Source organism: Sminthopsis crassicaudata, chromosome 4 (genome assembly GCF_048593235.1).
Source record: "Sminthopsis crassicaudata isolate SCR6 chromosome 4, ASM4859323v1, whole genome shotgun sequence".
In the NCBI taxonomy this organism is placed as follows: Eukaryota; Metazoa; Chordata; class Mammalia; order Dasyuromorphia; family Dasyuridae; genus Sminthopsis; species Sminthopsis crassicaudata.
The window spans coordinates 363,633,408-363,658,714 of NC_133620.1; the positions used below are offsets into that span (position 1 = coordinate 363,633,408).

Consider the following 25,307-nt stretch of genomic DNA (forward strand, 5'->3'; position numbering starts at 1 on the left):
TGTAACCCACGGGGCTTAGATCTGGGTATCTCAGATTTCAGCCAGCTTTGAATCTCAGATTCAGCCAAGAATCTTTAGAAATGTCTTAGAGCATCCTGGTTAATAGGAGTCTGACTCTGGAAGGCAGGAGGCAGAGGTAGGAGACAAGCGACTCTCTCATTTTAGTCCTTGCATATGTCACCACTGCTCTGAAATCACAGGTCAAATGGCTTAGCACAATTTCACATGGACCTTATCAGGTATACTCTGCCACTCACTATTTGTGTGGTTCTGGGAGAGTCACCTAACCTCTCTGGGGCTCCCTTTTTTGTGTAAAATAAAAGCAGCAGACTGGATGACCTCAGTGTCAGCCTTAGATCCATGACTCTGATCTGGGCTATTCCAAGGGGTACAGTTTTACCCTAATTTTCTTCTCTCCCCACTCACATCTGCCTGATGGGAAAAAGTTTCAAGGTCTTAATTGTGAGATCTCAGCTCAGTGGGAATGATTCATGATGAATCAGACTTTTCACGGGGTGCTAGCTGCTCAGAAAATATTCTGTCTTTCTGGTTGATGGTCTTCGCTGTTCATCTTTTCTCTTGGGCATACAGCTACAATCAGCCAGCCTTCTGTTTGTGGATAACCCAGTGGGCACTGGATATAGCTTTGTAAATCAGAGTGACGCATATGCTACAGATCTTGACATGGTGGCTTCTGACATGCTGGTTCTCCTGCAAAATTTTTTCGATTCTCGGCCAGAATTCAAGGTAAGCAAAGGTTCTGCAATGGTCAACTCTGATACAAGTGGAAGCAATATGGCTTCTTTCAGAACAAGTATGTCTTTCCTTGAGGATGAATTTTTGAAACACCCAATCCTGTGACATAATTTGGGGCTAATTTCTGCAAAGATTAGGATATCAATTATTGTTAAAATTGACATTAGCTTGACTCAACTCTCACCCTAATCAGGTTTTGATTGCACCTTAATTAGAGCTCAGAAGAAACCAGAGCAGCTTTGTTTTGCTAACATACATTATAAAGTAGAATGAACTTTGTTCATTGAAAAGACCTTTGGATATGAGCAAATGTGAAAAAAAACTCCTTCCCTGGGGAAAAGAAAGACAAACTCCTTGGAGATCATATTTTTCTTCTAATTTCATTATGTTTTTAAGCAGTGACAAAAGCTCACTTTAAAATCTTTCCTGAGAAAAAATAAGAAATCTATAGAGGAAAATTTATCAATCTAATATTCTGTAATGGCTACAGTCTCACTTTTGACTGTTCCTTTTTTCTAGTAAGTTAATATCTTTTGCAAATATGCTTACTAATTTTTTGGGGAATTTTTATTGATGATTTTAAGCAGGAAAAACTGCATGAAGATTAGAAAAAAACTATAACAAGAAAGTAAAAGCTTATGGGACTTAATGACAAAAGATAATACATACACTGTTTTTAATTATTTCTGAATCCTGAAATAAATTTTTGATCTCTAGTATTTTATATTACCTTTTATTCTTGATGATTCTATGAAATATACAAAGGAGAAAATAAATGTTCTTAATCATTCAGCATGCTAAAAATTATGTAGTTAAACAAATCACAGAATGATACAGTAAAAAGCATATTTTAATAAAATAATTACATCTTATGTAATTGGAAAAAAAAAAAAGACCCATGGAATTTTGACTTTTCTACAATTTTTTTCTCTGCCAGACTATTCCATTCTATATTTTCTCAGAATCCTATGGAGGAAAGATGGCTGCTGGGATTTCCTTAGAGCTTTACAAGGTAAAGGGAGAAGACTTGGCTTTTGGTTTCTGGCAGATGCTTAAGGAGGATGCACTTTGCATACTATTTTGAAACTTGATGCATCTTCATTGAATGGTTGAGAGAATTCTACAGGCTAGGTAACCTGAACTCTTGTTTCCATTCTACTATGTGATTGTAGGGTAAGTCATTTATTTAACTCTCTGAGCCTCAGTTTACTTATCTGCAGAATGGGAATCATTTTTACATTTCATGTATGTCATACATATATCAAGAACACCTGAAGATCTTTGGGCTCTTCTGAAGAAAGATACCCTATAAATTAAACTATTTCATCATTGTTGCCAATCAGGCATTTCAGTACAATCTCTTAAACCAGTATTTGCTAATACGTATGTGTTTTGTATACCCATGTTTTCTCCCTCAGTAGAAAAGAAGTTCCTGGAGAGTAAAGCCATTTTTTTCTTTGTAATCCATAGCATGCTAATAAACAGTAGGTACTTACTAAATACTTATTGGTTGGTTGATTAGTCAATCTAGGTTTTTCTTTAAACATTTTTTAGAATCAGTCATACAATGGAAAGGAACCGGAACTTTATATTTTAAACACCTTTTTTTAATATCATGGTCAAAATGGCATGGTACCCTAAATAATTAATAATGTTATTTAATATTTCCTAATCTTAATATTATGATAGGGATCAACAAACGAGCATTTCCTGTACCTAGAAGAAAAAGGAAAAGAGAATTACATATAAAGTTGTAAATCTTTACTACCTACAGCCCATGGAGTTTTTGTTTTTTAATGTTTATTTAAATTTAACATGATGGTTCTAATAGTTCTTGTCTGAATGTCTCTTTTCTCTCCTGACCTTTCCTTTGCTCTTTTCCCTTAAAAAAAAAAATGATTCATCAGCACCTTTTTCTCTTGATTTTTTTTCTTTTTTTTTAAGCATCACTGTCACTATTCCCTCTTATAGTTTTTTCCTCATTCCCCAACTGTCTTTCCTTATAACAAATAAGTAGAGTCCCATAAAACCAGTCCATACACTGTAGTTTAAAATATTTGTCTCATTCTATATACCTATGGTTCATCATATCTTAAGTCACAGGTGGAGAAGTATGCTTTATCATCAGTCTTCTGGACTTAGGCACTGGATCATAAATAATAATTAATAAGTTTTTCTTTACCATGTTATAATCATAGAATGAATTATTCATCTATTCAATTTTTATTTATTCAGTTTTTCTCATTTCATTACTTTGTATCAGTTCACAAAATTTCTCAGGTTCTGTGAATATCTATCACTTTCATATACCATAATTTGTTCATTCCTTCTCCAACTGGTGGGTACCCTTTAAAAGTTTCCAATTCTTGTTACAACAAAAGTCCTGGAACTATTTTTGTGTATATGAGTCCTTTGCCTATCTTTGACATCTGGGAAGTAAATGCAAAATAGTGGTGTTTCTGGTCCAATGATTATACACAGTTTAGTGATATTTGAGTCTCGTTCCAATATTCTTTACAAAGTGATTAGACTATATTATTGTGCTACCAGTAGTGCCTTAATGGGCCTGTTCTTACATAGTGTCTCTAATATTTGTCATTTTCCCTTTTTGATCATCTTTGCTAATCTTATGGGTATGATGAGGAACCTCAGAGTTGTAAAATTTGCATTTCCCTAAGTATTAGAATTTGAAGCATTTTTTAAAAATGATTATTAAGAGCTTGAAGTTCTTTTGAGAACTACCTGATCATATTCTTTGGCCATTTAACTACTGGAGAGCAGATTTTTTTCTTACATATTTATAATAATTTCCTATAAGCGTGTCCAAAACTCTTCATGAAATTTGTGTAATTTAAAACTGAACTAGGGCACTGCATATATCTTGAATACTGATTCTTTGTTAGAAAAGTATGCCACAAATATTTTTTCCCCCAATTTGCTTTTTTTTTCCTTATCCTAACTGCATTAATTTTGTTTGTGTGAAAACTTTTCAATTTTACATAAACAAAACTGACTCTTTTCCCTCTCGATTTTTGCTGTCCCATATGTGTTTATTTAAAAGCTGTTCCTTCTATTTTTAAAATTCTATTTTATTTTACTTACAGTTTTAGATTTTCTTCCTTACTCCATCCCTCCTCCACCCATTGAGAAGTCAAAAAATACAATATTCATTACACATAGTAAAACATATTTCTCCATTAACCATATTTGAAAGAAGAAAGGAAGGAAGAATAGGAATAGGGAAGGAAAAAAAAAGGGAGGGAGGAAGGAAGAAAGGAATTGAGCATCTGTAATTGTACTTTGGATGACTGTGTTTGAATCCACATCTCCCTCACTCCAAGTCCAGCCCCTTTGTTAGACTGGTTCTCTGTCCAATGTTAGTATCTATGATGCATTGGTGTAGGCAGTGGTCCTCAAACTTTTTAAATAGGGGGCCAGTTCACTGTCCCTCAGACTGTTGGAGGGCCTGACTATAGTAAAGACAAAAACTCACACTCTGTCTCCACCCCTCAGCCCATTTGCCATAACCTAAGGGGCTGCATAAATGTCCTCAGCAGCCGCATCTGGCCTGTAGGCTGTAGTTTGAGAACTCCTGGTGTAGGGGCTTAAGCCGTCAAGGTGGTTTTCATAACTTTTTGTTGCTGGACAATTACCCTGCAGCCAGGCTTGGTGCTGAGCTCTCTGATCTTCGCTAGACCAGTTCTCAGGTGACACATGTACATCTATGACTGGGTCCAGCCTGGAAGGCTCTTCCAGTGAAGGCTTATTGTTCTCATCTCTCTATCACAGTGATAATTACAGCTTATATTTATGGGGTACCTTATAACAACAGTAATATATTTTACAAACTGTTTCATATATACATTACCTTTTTCAATCCCTGCAGCCACCCATAAAGTAATCAGTACAAATGTTGTTTTATAGGTTAGGAAACTGAGGCTCAAAAGAGATAAAGTAAAGTCCCATAAGTTGTAGGACCTGGATTCACCCTCAGTTCTTCTGAGGTCAGCACTCTTTTCACTACATCATAGCTCCTATGTGAATGTCCATCAGATCTATCCATTGGCATTTATGAAGCACTTATATACCCAGCACTGGCCACGCTTTGGGGATACAAATACAATTCCTATTCTCAAGGAACTTGCATTCAATTGGGAGATAAGACATTTAAGTGTATGGAAAATAAATCCATTGTCATTTAACGTAGGGTAGTAAGAAAAGGAGGGCTTTAGTGTTGGGAGGATCAGGAAATGTTTGTTATCTTATGCAGTGCTTGTTCTTATCTGGGGGAAAAAAAAAAAAAAGATTCTCTTCCCAGGTGAGAAAGGAACAAATTGTAGCAAAGGCAAAAGCAAAGAAAAATTTTATGTACTTAATGGGAGAGGATAAAGACTTCTTTCTCTTCTTCTACCAAAGAAAGGACGACTGGATTTTAAATTTGCCTGAGTGTGAGAAAGATCTGCTGGAAAGGACTTCATAAGGTCATCTAGGCCAGGAAGAAAAGAGCAAATTTGCATACTAAATGAGATGCTTGTTTATTTTTACATAAAGAATTGAATCTTGGTGGAATTTGTGATGCTTTTTACTGTTGCCAAATATTTTGCAATGCCTACATTCAGTTACTTGATCCCAGATAGCATAGCCAGCCACGGATTAAGTAGCTTTGAACTAGTCCATCCCATTCATTCACTTTACAGATAACAAAATTGAGGCCTAGAGAAGTTAAGTAGTTTGCATAGGTTCATTCCGAGAGTAGCCAAGACATTCTGAACCAAGGTTTGTCCTCTGGCACTTATATACTTTTTCCCCTCAGGCTATCCAAAAAGGAAGTATAAAATGCAACTTTGCTGGTGTTACCCTGGGTGATTCCTGGATATCTCCTGTAGGTAAGGTTTCTCCCCCATTTCCCATGTCATAAGTTTTTAGTTGTGTTCAAGCCCATGACTAGCATGATATCTTTCTTGATTCTGACTATTGAAGAGGACAGCAGCTTTTGACCCATTGTCCTCCTTCTCCAATATTAAAAAGATTTCCAGAGCTGGAACAGAAATTTCCATTTGTTTTAGAAATTGCTGCTTAGATGCATAACAGATGATCTTTTTTCATTCTTCCATTTATTAGCTTCCTTCTCCCAGTCACAAAAAAGTTAGCTGATTTTATATTTAATTTGAATACTGAAGAATTGGAGGTGTAATTTCTAGAGTCTGTAGCAAATAGATTTTGGTTTAGTGCTCTTCATATCCCTCCTATAACTAAGCCTGTCTTAAGAAAATATAGTAAATTCACTTAAAAGATAGCTTTATGGTTTTACATAGGACGTCTATATGTTTTGAATAATGAATAATTCTTTACCCTTATATTTTCCATTTCTGAAATAGATTGAAAAATCACATGAAATGAACTGTGAATCACCACTAAGATCTATTTTTTTTTTTTTTTCATTTGGAACTCTTAAAAGGAAATTAAGTTTTAGTGACCTTAAAATATGCCTAAGACCTGAAGGGCTTCCTGCTTGATCATAGAACTTTTGAATAAAAGGTACCTCAGAGATCATCTAGTCCAATTTGCAACCTACAGCACTATACCTCTGAACATTTCCAGGGATGCTTGCAAGACATCCCATCCCACTGCTGGATAGCTCCAGTTGTAGAAAATTTATTCTGTTTTGAACTAAACTCTTCCAGCTTTAAGCTACTACCTGTTTTTATTGGTTGTGCTTTCTAGAACTACATAGAGGGATTGATTTGGAATCTAATTAAAGGAACTAGAATCTCCTAATCTCATTCCCCCATGACTGTTCTTCAACTATTTGAAGATGACAATCACATAGTTGCCTTTTTCCCCTTTCCCCTTCCTTATATCTCTCCCAAAGTCAACAAATTGTCCCTCTAGCAGGTCCTCAAGTAACAAGGCCTTTAGTTTACTGCGTAAAATCTGGCACTTAGACTCAAGACAATTCCAGAGAGTTATGGAGACTGAATGTAGATCAAAGTATAGTATTTTCACCTTTTTATTGTTGTTTGTAGCTTGTTTTTTCTTTCTTTCTTGTATTTTTCCCCCTTTTGATCTGATTGTTCTTGTGTAGCATGACAAATATGGAAATACATTTAGAAGAATTGCACATGTTACTTGCTGTCTGTGAGAGGAGGAGGAAGGGAGGAAGAAAAATTTGGAACACAAGTAATGAGGGAAAGGAAAGGGGGAACCCCATTTGTCAGTGCATAGATCCCATGAGGCAGTGTCCCCTGTAAAATGAATTTACAGGCCCGAAAACCTAGATTGATAAATAAAAGGTTTATTGTAGGAATTTGGAAGTAAAGCTCAGTTAGAAAGACACCAGGGCCAAAGGTGGCCGCTGGCGGCAGGGACCCTTACATGGCTGGAGGATACCATGTGTTGGCTGGGAGGGCTCCTGCAAAGAGGGCGTTCCAGCTTGTTTCTTTTATACCTAGAAGATGATGGGCGGTACCCAGTTCTGGCGGGCTTTTCAGTTAGCTCAGATCAGGCGAGGGCTGGGGGAAGCTGAGCTGAGGGTGAGGTCTGGGCCCGGATATTCAAAGGGTGCCTTTGACCAGGATTTGTGAATCAAGGTCAGTCATGGGTTGGGCAATTAGGAATCTTAAAGGGACCCTAACCCTCATCACAAGGATTTGCAAAAGTGTGTATGTTAAAATATCTTTGCACATATTTGGAAAAATAAAAAGTTATTAAAAATAGACTGGCACCTACTATTGGACCCAATATTCTAGATGTGCATAAGATAGCAAGGAATTTTCCTAGACACTGACTCTTTGAATTCCTGAAAGGTTTGTTTATTCTTCCTGTTTAAAATTACAAAAAACAAAACAAACCAAACAGTTTGCAAAGTGAATGTCAGTCATTTTGGTGTTTTGTGTTAGATCTGCCTCAGCCTTCCTTAATTAGTTCATTCTCTGAAACAGTAGCCTTGGAACATAGGGAACAAACAAGATATAGGTCAAGCATGTGGGGATGAGCAAATATTTAAAACAATTAGAAGACTGGGAAATAGGCAGAGAAGTCACAACTTGTCAATTACCTTTCTATAAAGATACTTAATTATTTATGACGATGTTTATTAAAACATGCAATTAACTTCTGCTATTCAGCTTTGGAGCATGCAACACACCCTATCCTCATCTTCTAACCACAGAGAAATTCATGAGTATCACAGGGAGTATGATTCTAAGTTAAGGAGACAGGAAGTTATGAAATAAACATTTCAAAATTCTGTTTAGGGGTGTAAGATTGGTTTGGCTTTTTTTCTCTTTAAAACAAAGCTGCAACCTAACTTACTTTATTCATTCTGGATATATGTGATTCTTTTTAGATTCTGTGCTTTCCTGGGGACCTTATTTATATAGCATGGTAAGTATTACTTCTTTCATTTTCTTCATTACGTCTATCCACTAAATTCCTTCAACTGGAAATATTAAAGTCTGGAATTGTGATTGTATTGAATTATCTTTAAATTTCCATTTCTTTTATCAATCTGACAACCAGTTTATTTAATTATTCTTAGGGGCTAAAAGAGATTGGTGATTCCTTTGTTTTTAATGAACAACCAGTTTCCTGGATGCATTAGTATATAAATCAGATTTATCATTTTTCCAGTCCCATGAACCACTTTTCTTGCTTTAACAGTCCTTAATTGAAGGCAGTTGTCACCAGTTAAATACACTAAACTTATTTTATATTAAAATTCTTCCCTTGAGAGAGTTTCCTTTAATTGATGCCCTTTATTTTTTACATTATAGTCATATGTAGGAAGAAGCTTCTCCCATTCCTCTGCTGCTACTACCACCCTTACCCCCATATTAAAATCTCCCTAGTACCTAAAAAAAAACCGTTGAAAACAACCAAAACACTGAACCCTCCCATTGATAATGACATGTAGTCTTGTGCTCTCTATATCCTTCTACTTCTTTGAAGGGGAAGGAAGCATGTTATATGATCAATTGGGAGGAACCAAGAAGTTCCTTTTAGTTTTTGTTTCATTTAGATTATTTTAGTCATTGTATATATTTTCTTGATTTTTTTTTCTACCTTTCCTCTGTGTTAGATGATCAAAGTGTGCCCATGTCTCTCTAAATTCTAGAATTTAGTCATTTTTCATGGCAAGATAATATTGCATTATCTTTATATGTCCCAGCTCATTTAATTATTTTACAATTAGCAGGCTCTCACTTTGTGTCCAGTTCTTTACCACATAGAAAAATGTATTTATGAATACTTTGGTATATTTGTTGTCTTTGTATTCACAGTGCTTATCCCTATGTCTGAAATAAAGCAAAGGAAATTTAACAAATTGCTTGTTGAGTGACTAACTTTGACCTACTCAGGATATATATTTCAGTAGTGAGATCTCTAGATTAAAGGATATGAACAATTTAGTAATTTTCTTTAAATAATTCCAAATAGTTTTCTGGAATGTTGTGCCAATTCACAGTTCTACCAATAGTATCTTATCTTCCCATAGACTCTTTAATATTTAACTAATTTTTTTTGTCACATTGTCATTTTTTAAAAATGTGAAGCAAAAACTCAGAATTATTTTAAATTACATTTCTATTATTAGTGAATCAAATAATTTTTTTGCATCATCATTTAACTTGCATTTCTTCTTTTGGAAACTTTATTCATATGCTTTGACCACTTATATCTTGGATGTTAAAACTCTTATCAGTAACATTTGACATGAAAATTTCTTCCCACTCAGCAATTTCTCTTTTATTCTGCTTTCATTGAATTTTATTTTTATTGATTTCATATATTCAGAAGCTCTTTTAATTGAGAGAGTGTGTGTGTGTGTGTGTGTGTGTGTGTGTGTGTGTGTGTGTGTATACTCTTCTATTACTGTATTGGTAAAGAATTCTTCCCCCAATCACAGATCTTAATGATAACGTCTTCTATTTTCTATTATTTTTGTAAAAAATATAACATTTTATATTTAAGTATCTTTATTCCCTCCCCCCAAATTCCAGACAATTGCCTAATATTTATTTTTTACATTTTTATTTTACTATGATAAATAAGATTTTCTGTGAGATCAACAGGATCCTCATTCCCAGAGCATAACAAAGGTTAGACTTTTAAATTAACAGTGCTCTTTTCCCTCTCTTTTTGTATTCTAGTCTCTCCTAGATGACAAAAGTCTAATAGAGTTGACAAAAATTGGAGAGCAACTTATAGATGCTATGAATAAGGGACTATTTGAATGGGCTACCCAGCTGTGGGCAGATGCAGAAACACTTGTGGAACAGGTGAGAAATCTGTTTATGAATCAAATAAGCTATCAGATACAGATTCAGAATCTAAAGAAAAAAAAAACTACAACAAACAAGTAAGAGTAGCATGATTTCTAATTTAATTTCAGGACACAGATGGAGTGAACTTTTACAACATTTTAAATAAAAATCCCCCTGAGTTTGCAAAGAAGATGAGCCAAGAATTCACCCAGCATCATCTAGGTGAGTTAGGCCTGGTGACCTTAGAGCATACATATTCTGAAAAAATAACAGAGACTGTTTTTGTCTTTGTATCCCTAACTTATAGTAGAGTGCCTGGGATTCAGTACTTATTTAATAATGTTTGTTGATTCACTGACTGATAGTTTAGTACTGCAATGGGAAATAGATTTGGAAAATTTCTGTCTGCTTTAAGCCCATTATTATTTACTCTTTATCTAGCTTAAATGTTGTATTGATGCACAATTTCCAAGCTGAAAGTACATTTCAATTGAGTTCTCACCTCTTTGCAAATTAATTGAATTTATAGGTATGCTGTTTTTTGCTAATTCTTTTTGCTTCCATTTGTATCTCCAATGCTTAATACAGTGCCTGACACATAGTAAGTACTTAATAAATGCTCCCTGAATTGGCTTCTGGCATAAGACTGTAGCCTTCTCTGCCTCCATTATTAACTAGTAAGGACCCAAGTCCAGGATTTAGCCACATCCTGAATCTGACCTCATAGTTTTTTTTTTAAACTACATTTCATTCCATTTTGGTATCTGGTGTGTATGGGTATACACATAGTCTTATGTGGTGCTCAGGGTCTGACTCCCTGTCCCCTTTCCCCAGCTCAAGTTCTAAATACACTGCCAGGGCTCCCAAACTCTGCACAGGCACTAGTATGCACTAACTTAGACTTTTCCCAGATTATTTCTGCTATTAACTTAATGATCTCCTAGGAATACATACATGAGCAGAACAAATTCTTTCTGTTCTACTCCATTCAGAGATCTCCCAAATTCCAATCAGCACATACCAGCTTCTAGGCTATTTCTGATGCTCCTCACTATTCCCATGGATTGCAAATCCTCTCTTCCCTCAATCACTTTCCACAAATGTCCCTCAATGGGTCAGCCACTTGTCTTTTCTCCTCCCAACCCCACAGCATCCTTGTTCCTAACTTCGCTTCCCTTTGAGCATAAGCTCAAAAAACAAAGGAAAATAAGCAAAATAAACATAAACTCAAATAAACAAAGGAATGGAGTTCACTTTCCAAAAGTAACAATTATCTCTACTTTCACCTTGTATTTCTTTGGGGGACAGCCAAGATACTCCCTTTACAAGCATAACTTCTTTCACCAAAATTCTAACCCTACCATGACAGGGTCTCTGAAACTATGAAACTTTATATTGATGTTTGCAACTTGATATTTCAAGTAGTTTCACCTTGGAGTTTTTGTAAGGAAGAGGCTATCATACAATTTTTCCTTTTGGATTTCTTTTTGGTTCAGTGATTAATGCAAAGTGGTTCTGTTTCAGTTCGACTTGATAATCGCCATGTGAGACAGTTACACAACAATAAATTAAGTGCACTCATGAATGGACCCATCAGAAAGAAGCTCAGAATCATTCCAGATTTCGTCACGTGGGGAGGTATTAGTTTGTATTATTAGGTTCTGTTTGGAGAAGATAACTTACATTTATGTTTATGAACTTTAAGATTTGCAGTAAACGTTTTCCTTCAATATTTTATCAATGCTTGTTGCTTAATTCTCAATATCCTCCCCAACTTTGAACCTGCTTTTGTAACAAAGCAATAAGAAGTACAGGTTGAGAAACTCGTCAAGTCTGGCAATATATGCAACATTCCGCTATCAGGAGGTTCCTACCTCTACTGAAAAAAGGGATGAGTAACATGTTCTCCTTTCTCCAAAATTGATTTCTACTTGAATTCAGCAAGTTTTTAATGTTATTTTCTCTATTATTATATTGAGTATGTATGTTGTTTTTGTGATTCTTCTTTCTTGACTTCATAAAAGTCTTTCCACATGTATCTGAATTTCTCATACTTGTTATTTCTTATGGCACAATGATATTCCATTACATTCATGTGTCACAATTCATTTAGTAGTCCTCCAACTTGTGGGAAACCCCTTTGTTTCCAGTGTATTTGCTAACATAAAGTATGTTATCACAGGTGAATTTTTTTTTTCATGTACTTTTCTTTCTATAATTGCCCTTCTTAGAGCATGTGCTCCTAGTGAGAACTTTGAGATAAATGGTAGAAACAATTTCATCATTTTTCTTGCATAATTTCACATTTTTGTTTAGACCAACTTGTTACTGTACCAAAAGTGTATCAGTATGCCTCTTTTTAAAACTCCTCCAATATGGATTGAGTTATTCTTTATCATATTTATTAATTTATGGCAGATAAGGTAAAACTTGAGTTGTTTTAATATCCATTTCTCTTATTAAGGCCTTGAAGCATTTTTTCTTATAATTATCATTTGCATTTCTGCTGTAAATTCTCTGTTCAGATCTTTTGATTACCTATCATGGTCTTCATCTTATGTTTATGTCCATTGTCTATGTGTCTTAGATAAGCTTTGATCAGCAATATTTGATACAGAAGTAAAGATTCTTTTCCCCACTTGACATTTTCCCTCCCATCATTTATCACAGTGCTTGGCACATAATAGGCATTTAAAATGCTTGTTGACTTCTTATCCTAGCTCCATTGATTTTGATCTTGCAAAAGCATTTTAATCTTATGCCAAAAAAATTGTCTGTTTTATCTCTTATGACCACCTCCTTGGCTAAGAATTTCTCCCTAAGCCCTTGATGTGAAGTCTTCTTTCTTCCAATTCCATGTTTTTATGGTGTGATCTTTTTTATTTAGGTCACATGGAAGGTGATTGTGATATATAGGATAAATGCTGATTTAAATGTAATTTTTCTGCTAAATTGCTTTCAAGTTTTGCCAGTAGTTCTTGTTATCATACTTTGCCCAGTCATTTATCTTCTTGGGCTTATCAAAGTAATGATGACATTTTTGTTCTTCTCTTTCTCCTCCTCTTCCTCCTTGTTTCTCCTCTTCTCCTTTTCCTTTTCCCTCCTCCTCTTCCTCCTTTCTTTATAAAACTTTGTGATATAAATTGTACAGCTATTTCCTTTAAAAAAATTCCTTTAAAAGGCTGATAATCATAATGGTGTGTATTTCTATAGTGCTTTATATTTCTTATAGTGTTTAAAAATGGGGGTGAAGACTGACCATAAAGGCTGAGAAATCATTGATTTGGCCCTGCAAAGGCAAAAACAAGTGACAGCAACCTCCCACTGCTTGAGTTCTTTATGTTGAAAATTTTGTATAACTCACAAATATCCAAATGGACTCATGGCGGGAAAAAAGGTTCCCCACCCCTAGTTTACAAGAAGAAATTTTTAAAAAGTGCTTTCTTCTATTTGTTCACTTTTTATCCTCTCAAACATGTAAGGAATTCCCTTTTCTACATACAGATAGTATGTAGGCCTAGAGGATATAAATGATTTGCTTGGGCCACACAACTAGTGCAAAGCCAAGATCCAAATTCAGAAGTTCAGTCTTTTCAATGCCCAAGGTTCTTTTTTCTAGTCCATTTTGCCTCTGGAGATCATCATTGCCCCTTTCTAAAGCTCTTTTTAAGGAGAAGCTATGGGTGGGGCTATATGAATTGGATTAGTTTATTAAGGTTTTCTAGTAGTGGCTAGCACAAAATGACTTATGGAGACCTTAAAAGATCTGTCTTCTGAGTTGTTATGTGACATCAAGCAAACTGCTCTCCCGAGGTCTAGTTTCTCTGTCGAAGATGATATCATGAAATTTGTCAAGTCATTACCAGGCATTTAGATGAACTGCCGGTGGTTCCTTTTTATACTTGCCCTTCTTTTCCTCCATCTTTGGTTATCAGAGGTGCAGTGGATCAGGACCAAGGCCAGATACCATAGCCTGAGAACTTAATCTTTCCATTCACTCTACAGCTGTTTTTCTGAGCTTCAGCTGGTTAACTCTTACACTGCCCATTATTTCAGCCTGCTCTCAGCCATAGTTTACTCCCCATTCACCACCACACCCCTTCCAGTTCTGCAACCATAATGAAATCAATACTGGAAAAGGTGTGCCTTTCCACTGCCCAGTAACTTTCCAAACCAAAATACTCCTCTCCTGCTATTTCCTTGTATTAGAATCTCTCCATTAGATTGTAAACTCCTTGAAGGCAGGATTATTTAATCTCCAGGCCTTAGCACTGTGTATAGTGTACATATAGGAAACATTTAATAAATGCTTATTCATGTATTAAATCAGGGCTTTTTTAACCTAGTCATTTTGTCATATATTCAATGACTTTATTTTGATTAACTCAAGTCTAATCCACTTTTCTCCTTTTTACATATGCAGAACAGGCAAGTTTAGTTTTCAAGAATATGCAGAAAGACTTCATGAAGCCTGTGATTAACATTGTAGATGAACTACTGGAAGCTGGGATCAACGTCACAATTTGCAACGGGCAATTAGATCTCATAGTGGACACCATGGGTAGGCAAGGTTGGGGAAAACAGGGGAGGGGAAGGCAATGAGATCTTAAAATGGACACCCTGGTGGGGTATAGGTAGCATGAATGGGGAGGGGTAGACATTGTGTATAGGAATGGTTGGGGAAGGTGGAGAGAAAGAGATAAAATAACCTGGAGTTTTATAAATTGTCCTGAAAACAAACAATGAAAATTCACAGAATAGGCAAGTAGAAAAGATGACATTAAATTTGTTGGGAAACTAGTTATCTGTTATCTGTTGGATCTTCCCTGCCAGTTGGCTCTTAAACCTTGTGATGAAGGAGTAGGACTACTTGTCTGTGCTCCTTTCCTCTCCCATCCAGTCTTTCAAGTCAAGTCAAAAAGCATTTTTTAAAGCAACTGCTATGTGCTAAAACACAATGGGGCTACAAAGTAATCCCAGTTGTCAAGCAGCTCCCATCTTAATGGGGAAGAAGGCAACTAGGAAAGTCTTACAGAAGGTGAGACCTGAAGGAAATCAGGGCAGTTCAGAGGCAGAAGTGAGGAGAGGGGGCATTTCAGGCAAAGAGAACATCCACTGAGAACATAGCAAGTCAGGAAATGGCGTCTTCTGTGCAAGAAGTGGGAAGGAGGTTGTGTAGTACTTGGAAAGGAGCAGAGTGTGAATACGTAGGAAGGGAGCAACTTAGGAAGGACTTTAAGCGCCAGACAAAATTTTACATGTGATCTTGGAGGTGAAGAGGACATTGAAGTTGAATGAATGGAAGGCAGAGATGAGAAAGGCATGGTCAGATATGTGCTTTAGGCAAGTCCCTTGGGTAGCTGAGTGGAAGATGAACTGAAGGGAAAGAAAAAGGGAGAAGTCAGGAAGTGTAAGGATGAATAGTATTTTGCTTCCACTCTCACTTTTTATGGCCAATATCACCGATGATAGAGAATATAAAAAAGAGTAAAGTGGAAGAAAACTAGAAAGACAGGAGGAGATCAGATGTCCCTTGATGGGAGAAGTGCCCGACAAACTACTATTTTCATTCCATCTGCCTGCTCTCTGTGTACTGGAAGACAGCTGGCTGTACTGGTGCTGTCACCTTGTCCATATAGTTATTTATGAGAGTCTCTTAATACTATATCAGGTGGTTAGAGAAGTATTTGACTCTAGCAGTTTCACAGAAAAATGAACACTTGTGCTTCTCTAAGCAGAGAAGTGCCGGTGCAAATAGAATTGGGTGGCCCATGTCTATGGGTTATAGGCCCTTTGTAGCCAGTCACTGACAGCGATAGGAGAAGGTCTTGTTGGAGACAGCTGATAACATCATTTCTTTGTCTTCGTCCTCACTGATAGGTCAGGAAGCATGGTTGCGTAAACTGAAATGGCCTGAGTTTACCACTTTCAATCAGATGAAAAGGAAGCCTCTGTATGTTAATCCTGGGTCTTATGATACATCTGCTTTCTATAAGTCACATAAGAACCTCGCTTTCTACTGGATCCTCAAGGCTGGCCACATGGTAAGAAAAACACAGCTTTTTTTCTAGATTGAAAATCATGTGGCCTCTAGACTGGCATATTGGAGAAGCAGAAGCCCAGAAGGAGAAAGCTGGCCTTGGGCTCAGGAAAACATAGGGCTTCAAATAGCTCTCCTAACGTGGGCTGGCTCAGGGACACAGGCCGCGCTTAGAACCCTTGTGCTTCCCTTTTGGAAAGTTCAAATGACATAATGTGTTAAGGGTTTTGCCAATCTTCAAATGCTCTGTCAGGAGTAGCTATGCTGAGTTATGTGTCTTTCTAGGGTAGCTAAATGATGCACTGGATAGAGTGCCAGATCTGGAGTCAGAAAGGCTTGAGTTCAAATCCAGCCTTGCACATATATTAACTGTGTGACCCTATGCAACTCACTTAGCCCTGTTCTGTCATCTGTAAAATGAGTTAAAGAAGGAAATGGCAAACTTGCCAAGAAAACTCCAAATGGGATCATGAATATTTGGACATGATTGAAAATAATTGAACAAGAACAAAATGTGTCTCTCTAAGCTAATTAGTGCTAGGATTGGTGATGATTCACTTACTGAAATCTCATCATTAGAGAGTCATAATTGTTGAAACTAACAAGCCACTAGGTAAACCACCTGGTAGTTATTTTGTACCTTTTCTATATAGAGATGGATAGATAGAGAGAGATTATTTTGTACTTTTTTAATATAGAGATAGATAAATAGATAGATATAAACGTGCACCCGTTGTTTCCCTGGATAAAATAGGCACTCTCAGAGAGTTCATATCAACAGTGTCTGACATGTAGTAGGCATTTAATAAATGCTTATTGATTGAGAAGGTGAATACAGTGGAGTTGAGTAAATTTGTGAAATCAAATATTTTCCTCCTAAATAAAATGTGTTATGTGCTGAGGGAATAGGAATTTGGGGTAGGTAAGGGGAAGAAGAACTGAGGGGCACCAAAGAGAAGGAACTGGCCTGGGTAGAATGGGGGAGTCCCAGGAGAATTTTAAGCATTGAGAATTCTGGGATGCAGAAATAAATTGGTGTAGGTTACAAAAGGAATCACCAGGCAGTGGATAAACTCAGCACAATTTATCACTGCTGCTGGAGGAAACCAAATAACATAAGTTATTATGAGTTCTTTACATGGAAAAGACATTGGGTACCTGCAGACCAATTCAAAATTTTTCTAATTTTCCATTCCTTAAATTATTTCCATTGATTTTTCTTCAGATAATTTCTAGATTTTCCATGACTTTTAAAGTAGAACACTAAGTCTTCCCTCATACTCTTCCAAGAGTAGGAGTTTCTCCATGGGAAATTTGACTTTGAGTATGCCCTCAGTATTATTTTAATGATTAATATCCTACTGTTTCATAGTATTCCTTTTGCCTTGACTGATATAATCTGAAAGTGATAGCATTAAAACATTAAAGTTAAATGCTACCCAGAGTGGTTCAGAAAAACCTGGAAAAATTTATATAAATTGATACAAAGTGAATTGAGCAGAGCCAGAGATCATTGTACCTGTGCATAACTGTGTACCAACCTATGCTACAACTATGTTACAGCAAAATTGTACAATGATCAACTCTGAATGACTTAGCTATTCTCAGCCATACAATGATCTAAGACAGGTCTGAAGAACTTGGAATGAAAAATACTGTCAACCTTCAGAATAAGAACTAATGGAGTTTGAATGCAGATCAAAACACACTTTTTAAAACTTTCTCTTCAGTTTTTTTGGGTTTTTTTTTTTTTTAAGGGGAAAGGGTTGTTTTTGTTTTTGTTGTTGTCTGTGTTCTCTTTTTCAACATAGCTAATATGGAAATATATTTTGCATGACTGCACATATGTGATTTATGTCAAAAGACTCCTTTTCAAGAAGGGAGAGGATAAGAAGACGGAATTTGGAATTTAAAAATTATGAAAAATGAACATTAAAAGTTATTTTATATATGATTGAGAAAAGAAATAAACATTAAGAATAAAAAATCAAATGCTACCCTAATATTACAAAATACTGACATAATACTGTTCTGATATCTGAAATTAAGTAGCTAGCAACTGCCTCTAGAACCTTATTTCACTTAAACTTGTTTTTTCATTTATATGCCTATACTTTCTTTCTTACTTTGTTTCTTTCTTATTTTTTTCCTCTCCTCCCTCCTCTCTCTTTTCTCTCTTCTTCTTCTCCTCCTCCTCCTCCTCCTCTGTCCCCTCTTTCTCTTCTCCCTGTCTCTGTCTCTCCTCCTTGTTAGTACAACCATGAAGTAGTGCAAAGAGTGCTATATTTGGAGTCACCACCTGTAGTCACATCTCAGTTTTTTCAGTTCTTGTGTGACTTTGGACAAATCACTTAACTTCTTGGTCTCTCCATTTCCTATCTTCTAAAGTTAGTCAATTTAAATGGCCTCCTAGTTCCTTTCCATTTCTCCATCTAAAAAAAGCGTGTGTTGTCTTGGATATTATCCCCGACCCCAATTTCCCAAAATGAACCCAACATTCGCAGTGCCACCATAAACACTAATATCTGGAACTCTGTTTTCTTCCCAGATTCCATCAGACCAGGGGGAAATGGCTCTGAAAATGATGAAGATGATAACAGGACAAGAAATGAATTGAAATGGAAGTCAGCTAGCCTGGCCTCAGTAGCCCAGCACAGTGACACCTTGCTGAGTTGGGCAACAGAATAACCACTGAAGTGCAGGAGGCCTTTCTTTTAGACATCAAAAAATGAACTCTTTATTATGATCTGTGAAGCTTTGAATCAACGGACAGTTCTTCCTAAATTAAAGATTTTGCTGTGGCTGAAAGCCTCCCACAACTACCTTCCTAAAATGCCCTATGTTTAGGGTTGGGTTTGGGGTTTTTTCTTTTATTTCTTTGGAATTTGGGGGGGAGCAGTTGGCCTTTGTGGGGATTACAAGATGCCTAAGACCTTTTTTTATGGACCTGTTTTTGTCAAGATGAAGTTTCAAGTGTTTTTGTACTTCTTTAATGTAGCTAATCCTGATATTGTTTTTAAATTTGATATCTTTAATTAGTTATCCAAAATTCTTCCATTCCATCAAGTCATCATTTCAATACTGAAATCCACCCCTCAGACTTTTGTTTACATTTTAAAAAATATCAGCTGCTGCAGACACAGACTTCCAATCCAACAAGCATTTACTAAGCACCTACTATGTACAAAGCATTTTCTGACACTTAACAAATTTTCTATGTGGACCTGAAGAAGGAGAACAGACTCTTAACTTCCTCCTGTCTATTGAAGAAAGTTTTAATTCTGACATCACTGAACCATCACCAGCCTGGGATTCAGCCTCTCCTGCTACCTCCTTCCTGCCTGTCCTCTGTCTGCCATGACAGCACTCATCATTAGAATCTGCCCATAATCCCCATTTGATCTCTCTTCGTGCCTTGACTGTTAAAAATAAAAATGAAATGAGGATTTCACTACTTTGATCTTTTCTTTAACAACAATCTGTCCTCAGGTACTCAGGCAGGTGTAATTCTTATGTCTTACTTCATTGTTTGGAATGATAGGTTTCCCAGGCTTGCACTTCCAGGTAGGACTGATGCAGTATTGATTAATATGTTCTCATAGAACTCATTATCTTTCTCCTCCAAACACATTCTCCCAGAACCATAATCCCAGCATTATCTTTGATAATTCCACTTTCACTTACTCACTTTCTAGATCCATTCAGTTGTCAAATTTCTTTTTTTTTTCCTACCTCCACAAAACCTTTCATACCTATCCTCTTGTCTATTCCTATCCACTCAGGTGGCTAGACCCCTGATTCAGGTACTTAATTACTTCTTAACTAGGTTATTGAAACAGCTTCTTATATAGTTTCCCTGCCTCCAGTCTTTTCCCCAAACCAATTTATCATTCACAGAGTTGACAAAGTGTAGAGGGCCAGAACTCTGGAGAAGTATACTTGAAACAAGGTGTTAACTCAGTAGAATTGATGAGATGATGGTTCTCTAGTTCACATCTATACTTGGTACTTAGTATGGTGATGTAATGGTTCTCTAGTTCACACATATTCAGTATGCTATAATAATATAATTGTACTAAGGTATAGAAGGACTGAGAAAGACTGGAAAAGAGATGTTTTATTTTTGACCAGTCTCATGGTGGCTGTCCTGCCTTCATAACTTCTCCACTAAGACCAAGGACTCAGGCTGATCCTGGCTAGTCTAGACTTCCCCACAAAGTAGTTTTCCTAATGCACAGATCTGACTGAATAAATGCCAGTAACTCCCTATTATTCCTAGCCTCTAGGATCAAATGTAAAAGTTTAGTTTGACATTGAAAGCCCTTAAAAATCTCTCCTAATCCCAATCTTATCACTGGTTACTCTCCATATAGATTAAGACTCTGACAATTTGCCACCTACTTTCTCACATACAAATTTCCATCTCTCATCTCCATGCCTTTGCATCAGCTGTCTCCCATGCCTGGAATGTCTTCTGTCCTCTCCTTTGCCTATTAAAATATCTCCCTTTCTTCACAGTTCAACTCCAGCTCCAGATTCATCTACTTGAAGCCTTTCCTGATACAATTATTAGTGCCTTTCCCCCAGTACTTTATATGAATATATGTATATATTCAGATTTATCATCTTATCAATCTATCTAATCTATATATATCTTATTATCAATCTATATCATCCATTTATATATATATACGTATATATATGTAAGTGTATATATATATAATTTATGTATATCTTATCATTTGTCAATGTACTTATTAATATATCTATATCTTATCTGTCTTCTTTTGTTGTAAATGCTGAGGGTAGGGCCCTTTGTCTCTCTATCTTTGCTGCTTTTCATAGTGCCTAGCACATAGGTTTTTAATATCTGTGGGTGGATTTATTATAAAGTTTATTTTGTTTTGCCAAGTGAGGAACACTTGAAGTTATACCTTGCAGAGAAGATTGTAGTTTATGTAGAATATGGTAAAAGACAGTTTATTTCCATTTCAACAAGAATGTATTAAGTATCTGCTAAATGTATAGGACTACTTAAAGCAGAAATAACACAGACAAAAACAAAACACACCCTAACCTCAAAGCTCCAAGCCCCAGGAAATCTTTTCCCAGGAAAGTGAAAACTCTGAAGTTGTTTTGTTTTATTTTGTTTGCATTTCCAGTACTTAGAACATAGTAGGTACTTAAATATCAGTTCATTTGGAAATAAGCCATTGATTTTACATAAACCAAAATTTGCCTATTCAGCTTTAGTTTTATTATAGGACTTCATTAAAATCTAGCTAACCTTGTAAAACAAGCCTTGACCTCAAGGGGACATTCCTAGGACATATTCTGGATCTCTCTTTCTCTCTCTGTGTTTCTTTTCTGTCTTTTTCTGTCTCTTTCCCCCCTGTTCAAGCACTAATTATGTGCTTAATAAGTGTTTGTTGACTATAATTATTTTGTTAAATTTCATACTGAAAACAAATTATAATAAATTGCTGGTCATAAGAAAGCTTTTGAGACTGATTGGTATCTTTTTTTAATTAAAATTCAATTTCAATTATGTTCAATTCTGTGTAACCCATTTACATTTTTCTGGACAAAGATACTGGAATTCCATTTCCTTCTCCAGCTTATTTTACAAATGAGAAACTGAGGCAAAGAGGATTAAGTGACATGATCAGGATCACACAACTAGTGAGTATCTGAATCCAAATTTTAACTCAGAAAAATGAGTCTGCCTGATTCTGTGGCTAGCACTCTTATCTACTTCACTACCTACCTGTCCTTGTCTAAAGTCAACTGTAATTGTTGCCTTAGGTTTTCTGGGTCCTTAGAAAGAAAGAAATCTTTATTCATTTATTCATTCATAGTACTGATTTTTATGATTCCTAGAAAATGAATCTTCACTGAACCTGTTGTAATATGATTTTGTGGTCCCCCTGATTTTAGGGGCTTCTGTTCTAACAATAAGTCAGTAGTCCTAAATCTTCTGACTTTGGAGTCTGCCTCAGGAAACTCCCATGTCCAAATCTGTCTGATTCTGAATAGACTGCTCCTCAGTCAGATACTTCTGGCCTCAGTCCCACAGATCAAATTCCCGAGACAATAGTGAATAGATCATTCCTCAGTTCATTGCTGACTGTCAGATGGATCATCTGTTGGTCTTCTGGGTCAGAGAATTAACATGTCAATGATAGAAAGTTGGATAAAGGGGTCTCTTCTCTCTTAGGACTTTGGTAACTTCTTTTGGAATTTAGTCCACTTGTAATGGCATTACAATTACAATAAACTTTTCCATTTGACTAGGAAATGGTTCAAATCTGCAAATTCTTTTGAGACACTTCATGACACCAGTCTGTGACCCCAAATTTTTTGGATCCCTTTCCCAACCTTAAGAAATCCATGGAAAAATTCAGATTCAACAACTTTTAAGGTCACTCCTCTAGAAACTGTGCTTGGAATTAACACATTAGACATAGTCAGTAACCTCCCTAGAGCACCAGAACCTTTCTGTCAGATCTGTACTGCCCTTAGTTCCAGAAGCCATGACTATGTGATCTTCTTAAACACTAGTGCCCTCCTTCCCAAAACTACCGTTCAATTTAGCTTCTTTGTATTTAAACTATTTTCTCTTGCATATATATATGTGTATATATGTATATATATATGTATGTATGTATGCATTCCTCTCTTAGAATGTAAGCCCCTTGCAAGTAGGGATGGTTTCATTTTTTTATACTGGTATGCAGAAGTATGCTGATCAATGTTTAACAGGCAGGTCCCCACCAAAAAAAAAAACCAAAGACAAAAATAAAAACTATATACAAAAGACACTTCTTAAATTTAAACTGCATCATTAACATGTTCTCTATCTCTTTCTTCAGTCTAGACAATCTACAAATCAATACATTAAGCCTTGATTTATAGCATTTGTAGATTTCTGAGGTGAAATCCTCACACTGAAAATGCAATAGTCTGTTCTCACAAGCTAATGAGAACTGGCTCCAGGATACTACTTATAAGTATATAGCACACTGCCTAACACACAATAGTTTCTGAATAAATAGTTCTTGATTGATTGAGCGATGGGATTTCTTTGGATCTTGTTTTTCCACTGGTAAAATGAGGCATTTGGACTAATGATCTCTAATGCTCCTTACAATTATAAATGTGTGATCCTTTCTTGGTCTTTTTTCTTATTTCTTCACTTTCCTCAATTCACTCTACTCTGCCTACAATTTCTCACAAATCTCTTTTGTATTATTGTGTTAATTTATTTTCCCCCAATTACATATTAAAAATATTAATTTTTTAAAAAATCTTGAATTCTAAATTCTTTCCCTCCTTTCCTCACTTCTCCCCTCCCTGAAATGGTAAGCAATTTGATCTAGGTCATACATCACAGGTCTCTTTTGTCCAGACCTAGATCTTCAATCTGCACATGAGTGGTATCCCATTTGTTTCCCTTCCTACTGTTCACCCACAAAAATTACTTTATCGAATTTCCCCCTGTCTGACTCCATTCTGATGGTACAATCTCCTCCTTGATGGTAAACAACAATCCTGACCTCCAGGAGAAATTCCTCTGTGACTCAGGACCTAGTATATTATATTACAATTTGAGGTTTGTATATTGATCCTGACATCTCTGTTTAGAAGAATAGTAAATCATATCTTTGGCTCCCATGTATTTTAATTGTTGTTTAAGTGAATTCATTTAGATAATGTCTTCCCATTGGTTACAGGGTTAAAGGTTTCTCAGAAATGCCCAGATCTTTGAAAGTCAATTGAGAATATGGGTTCATAAATCATAGACTGCTGAAGAAAATCATCTAGTCCATTCCTCTCACTTTAGAGATATGGAAACTGTCTCCTATAAACAGAAGATCGTTACTTAATAGGCCTTTAATAATTGCTTGCTGTTGTTAGTGGCAGAAATAAAGGGGAATGATGGATGTCTGTTTACCTCAATTTAAGTCAAATGCATTACTGCCCTAACTTTAGTGTGAGTGCTAAAAATCATTTTTGGTCTTGATTTATGATTTCATTGATAAAAGAACTTCAGGTGAGGAAAAACCCTCAAACAGTGCAGGATTTTTAGAGAATTGTTTGGGTCACTGAGAAGTAGTGATTTGATGGGCTCATATAACCACCAGGACTCAGAGATGGGACTTGATAAAAATAGATATTCCAAAATTAAATACAAGAGAAATAAATAAAAGATATTTCACTGCTACATAAAATATGTGGATAACTAAAGCAAAAGCCCTGATATTTGGGTAATTCAAACCATGGAAGTTAAAATCTCAATATATAAAGGGAAACTTTTTATATCCTTTTTGTCCTAATGGACTTTCTTGTTATAAGGAATCCCAATAAGAAACTCCAACTCAAGCAGATTGACAACAGTTCCGCAACTCATAGTTGTTGCATGTTGAGAAATAATGGCACAGAGAGACTAACTGATTTGCCTGGATCACACAGCCAGTCACAGACAAACTTGAACTTTGGTTATAGAGTCACATAAGCATTGCTCTCTGTATACTACTACATCCTGCTACATCTCTTGACTCTTTTCAGTTAATGTAGCTAATCAAATGGATTATAAAGTGTTGAATAGCACAACATTTTTAAAAATTAATTTTATAATTATAACTTTTTTTGACAGTACATATGCATAGGTAATTTTTTTTTTTTTTTACAACATTATCCCTTGTACTCCCTTCTGTTCCAAATTTTTCCCCTCCTTCCTTCCCCCCACTCCCCTAGATGGCAGGCATTCCCATACATATTAAATATCTTATAGTATATCCTAGGTACAATATATATGTGGATAGCACAACATTTTTCTTTCAAAGAGCTACATCTAACACTAATTCCAATAGCCTCTTCTATGCAGGCTATCGTTACAGTTACTGTGGCTTTAAGAGTCATATGGAATATTGAGGATTTGGCAGATGGGTTAATAGTTTTTGAGAGACTGAGAAGACAGAGTAAATGGAGACAGTTAGGAGCATAGGATAGTTTCCCTCTCAGACTTGTGGAGGAAGAAGGAATTTGTGACCAAAAGAGAACTAGAGATCATTATTGATCACAAAATAGAAAATTTTGATTACATCAAATTAAAAAGCTTTTGTACAAACAAAACTAATGCAAACAAGATTTGAAGGGAAGTAACAAATTGGGAAAATATTTTTACAGTTAAAGGTTCTGATAAAGGTCTCATTTCCAAAATATATAGAGAACTAACTCTATAA

The 25,307-nt window shown here is 35.9% G+C and overlaps 1 protein-coding gene across 1 annotated transcript in view; it reads left to right on the forward strand.

Moving 5' to 3' along the window:
* SCPEP1 (serine carboxypeptidase 1) overlaps positions 1-19,513 on the forward strand; it is a 29,095-nt gene extending 9,582 nt beyond the window's left edge. Inside the window, exons 4-13 of the mRNA XM_074261856.1 lie at positions 592-747; positions 1,694-1,768; positions 5,570-5,642; positions 8,105-8,142; positions 9,909-10,037; positions 10,151-10,244; positions 11,547-11,660; positions 14,446-14,583; positions 15,903-16,066; positions 18,611-19,513. Of these exons, the coding sequence (XP_074117957.1) occupies positions 592-747; positions 1,694-1,768; positions 5,570-5,642; positions 8,105-8,142; positions 9,909-10,037; positions 10,151-10,244; positions 11,547-11,660; positions 14,446-14,583; positions 15,903-16,066; positions 18,611-18,679 (1,050 nt within the window). The 3' untranslated portion in view covers positions 18,680-19,513. The remainder of the gene's footprint in view (positions 1-591; positions 748-1,693; positions 1,769-5,569; positions 5,643-8,104; positions 8,143-9,908; positions 10,038-10,150; positions 10,245-11,546; positions 11,661-14,445; positions 14,584-15,902; positions 16,067-18,610) is intronic.
* The last annotated feature ends 5,794 nt before the right edge of the window (positions 19,514-25,307 follow it).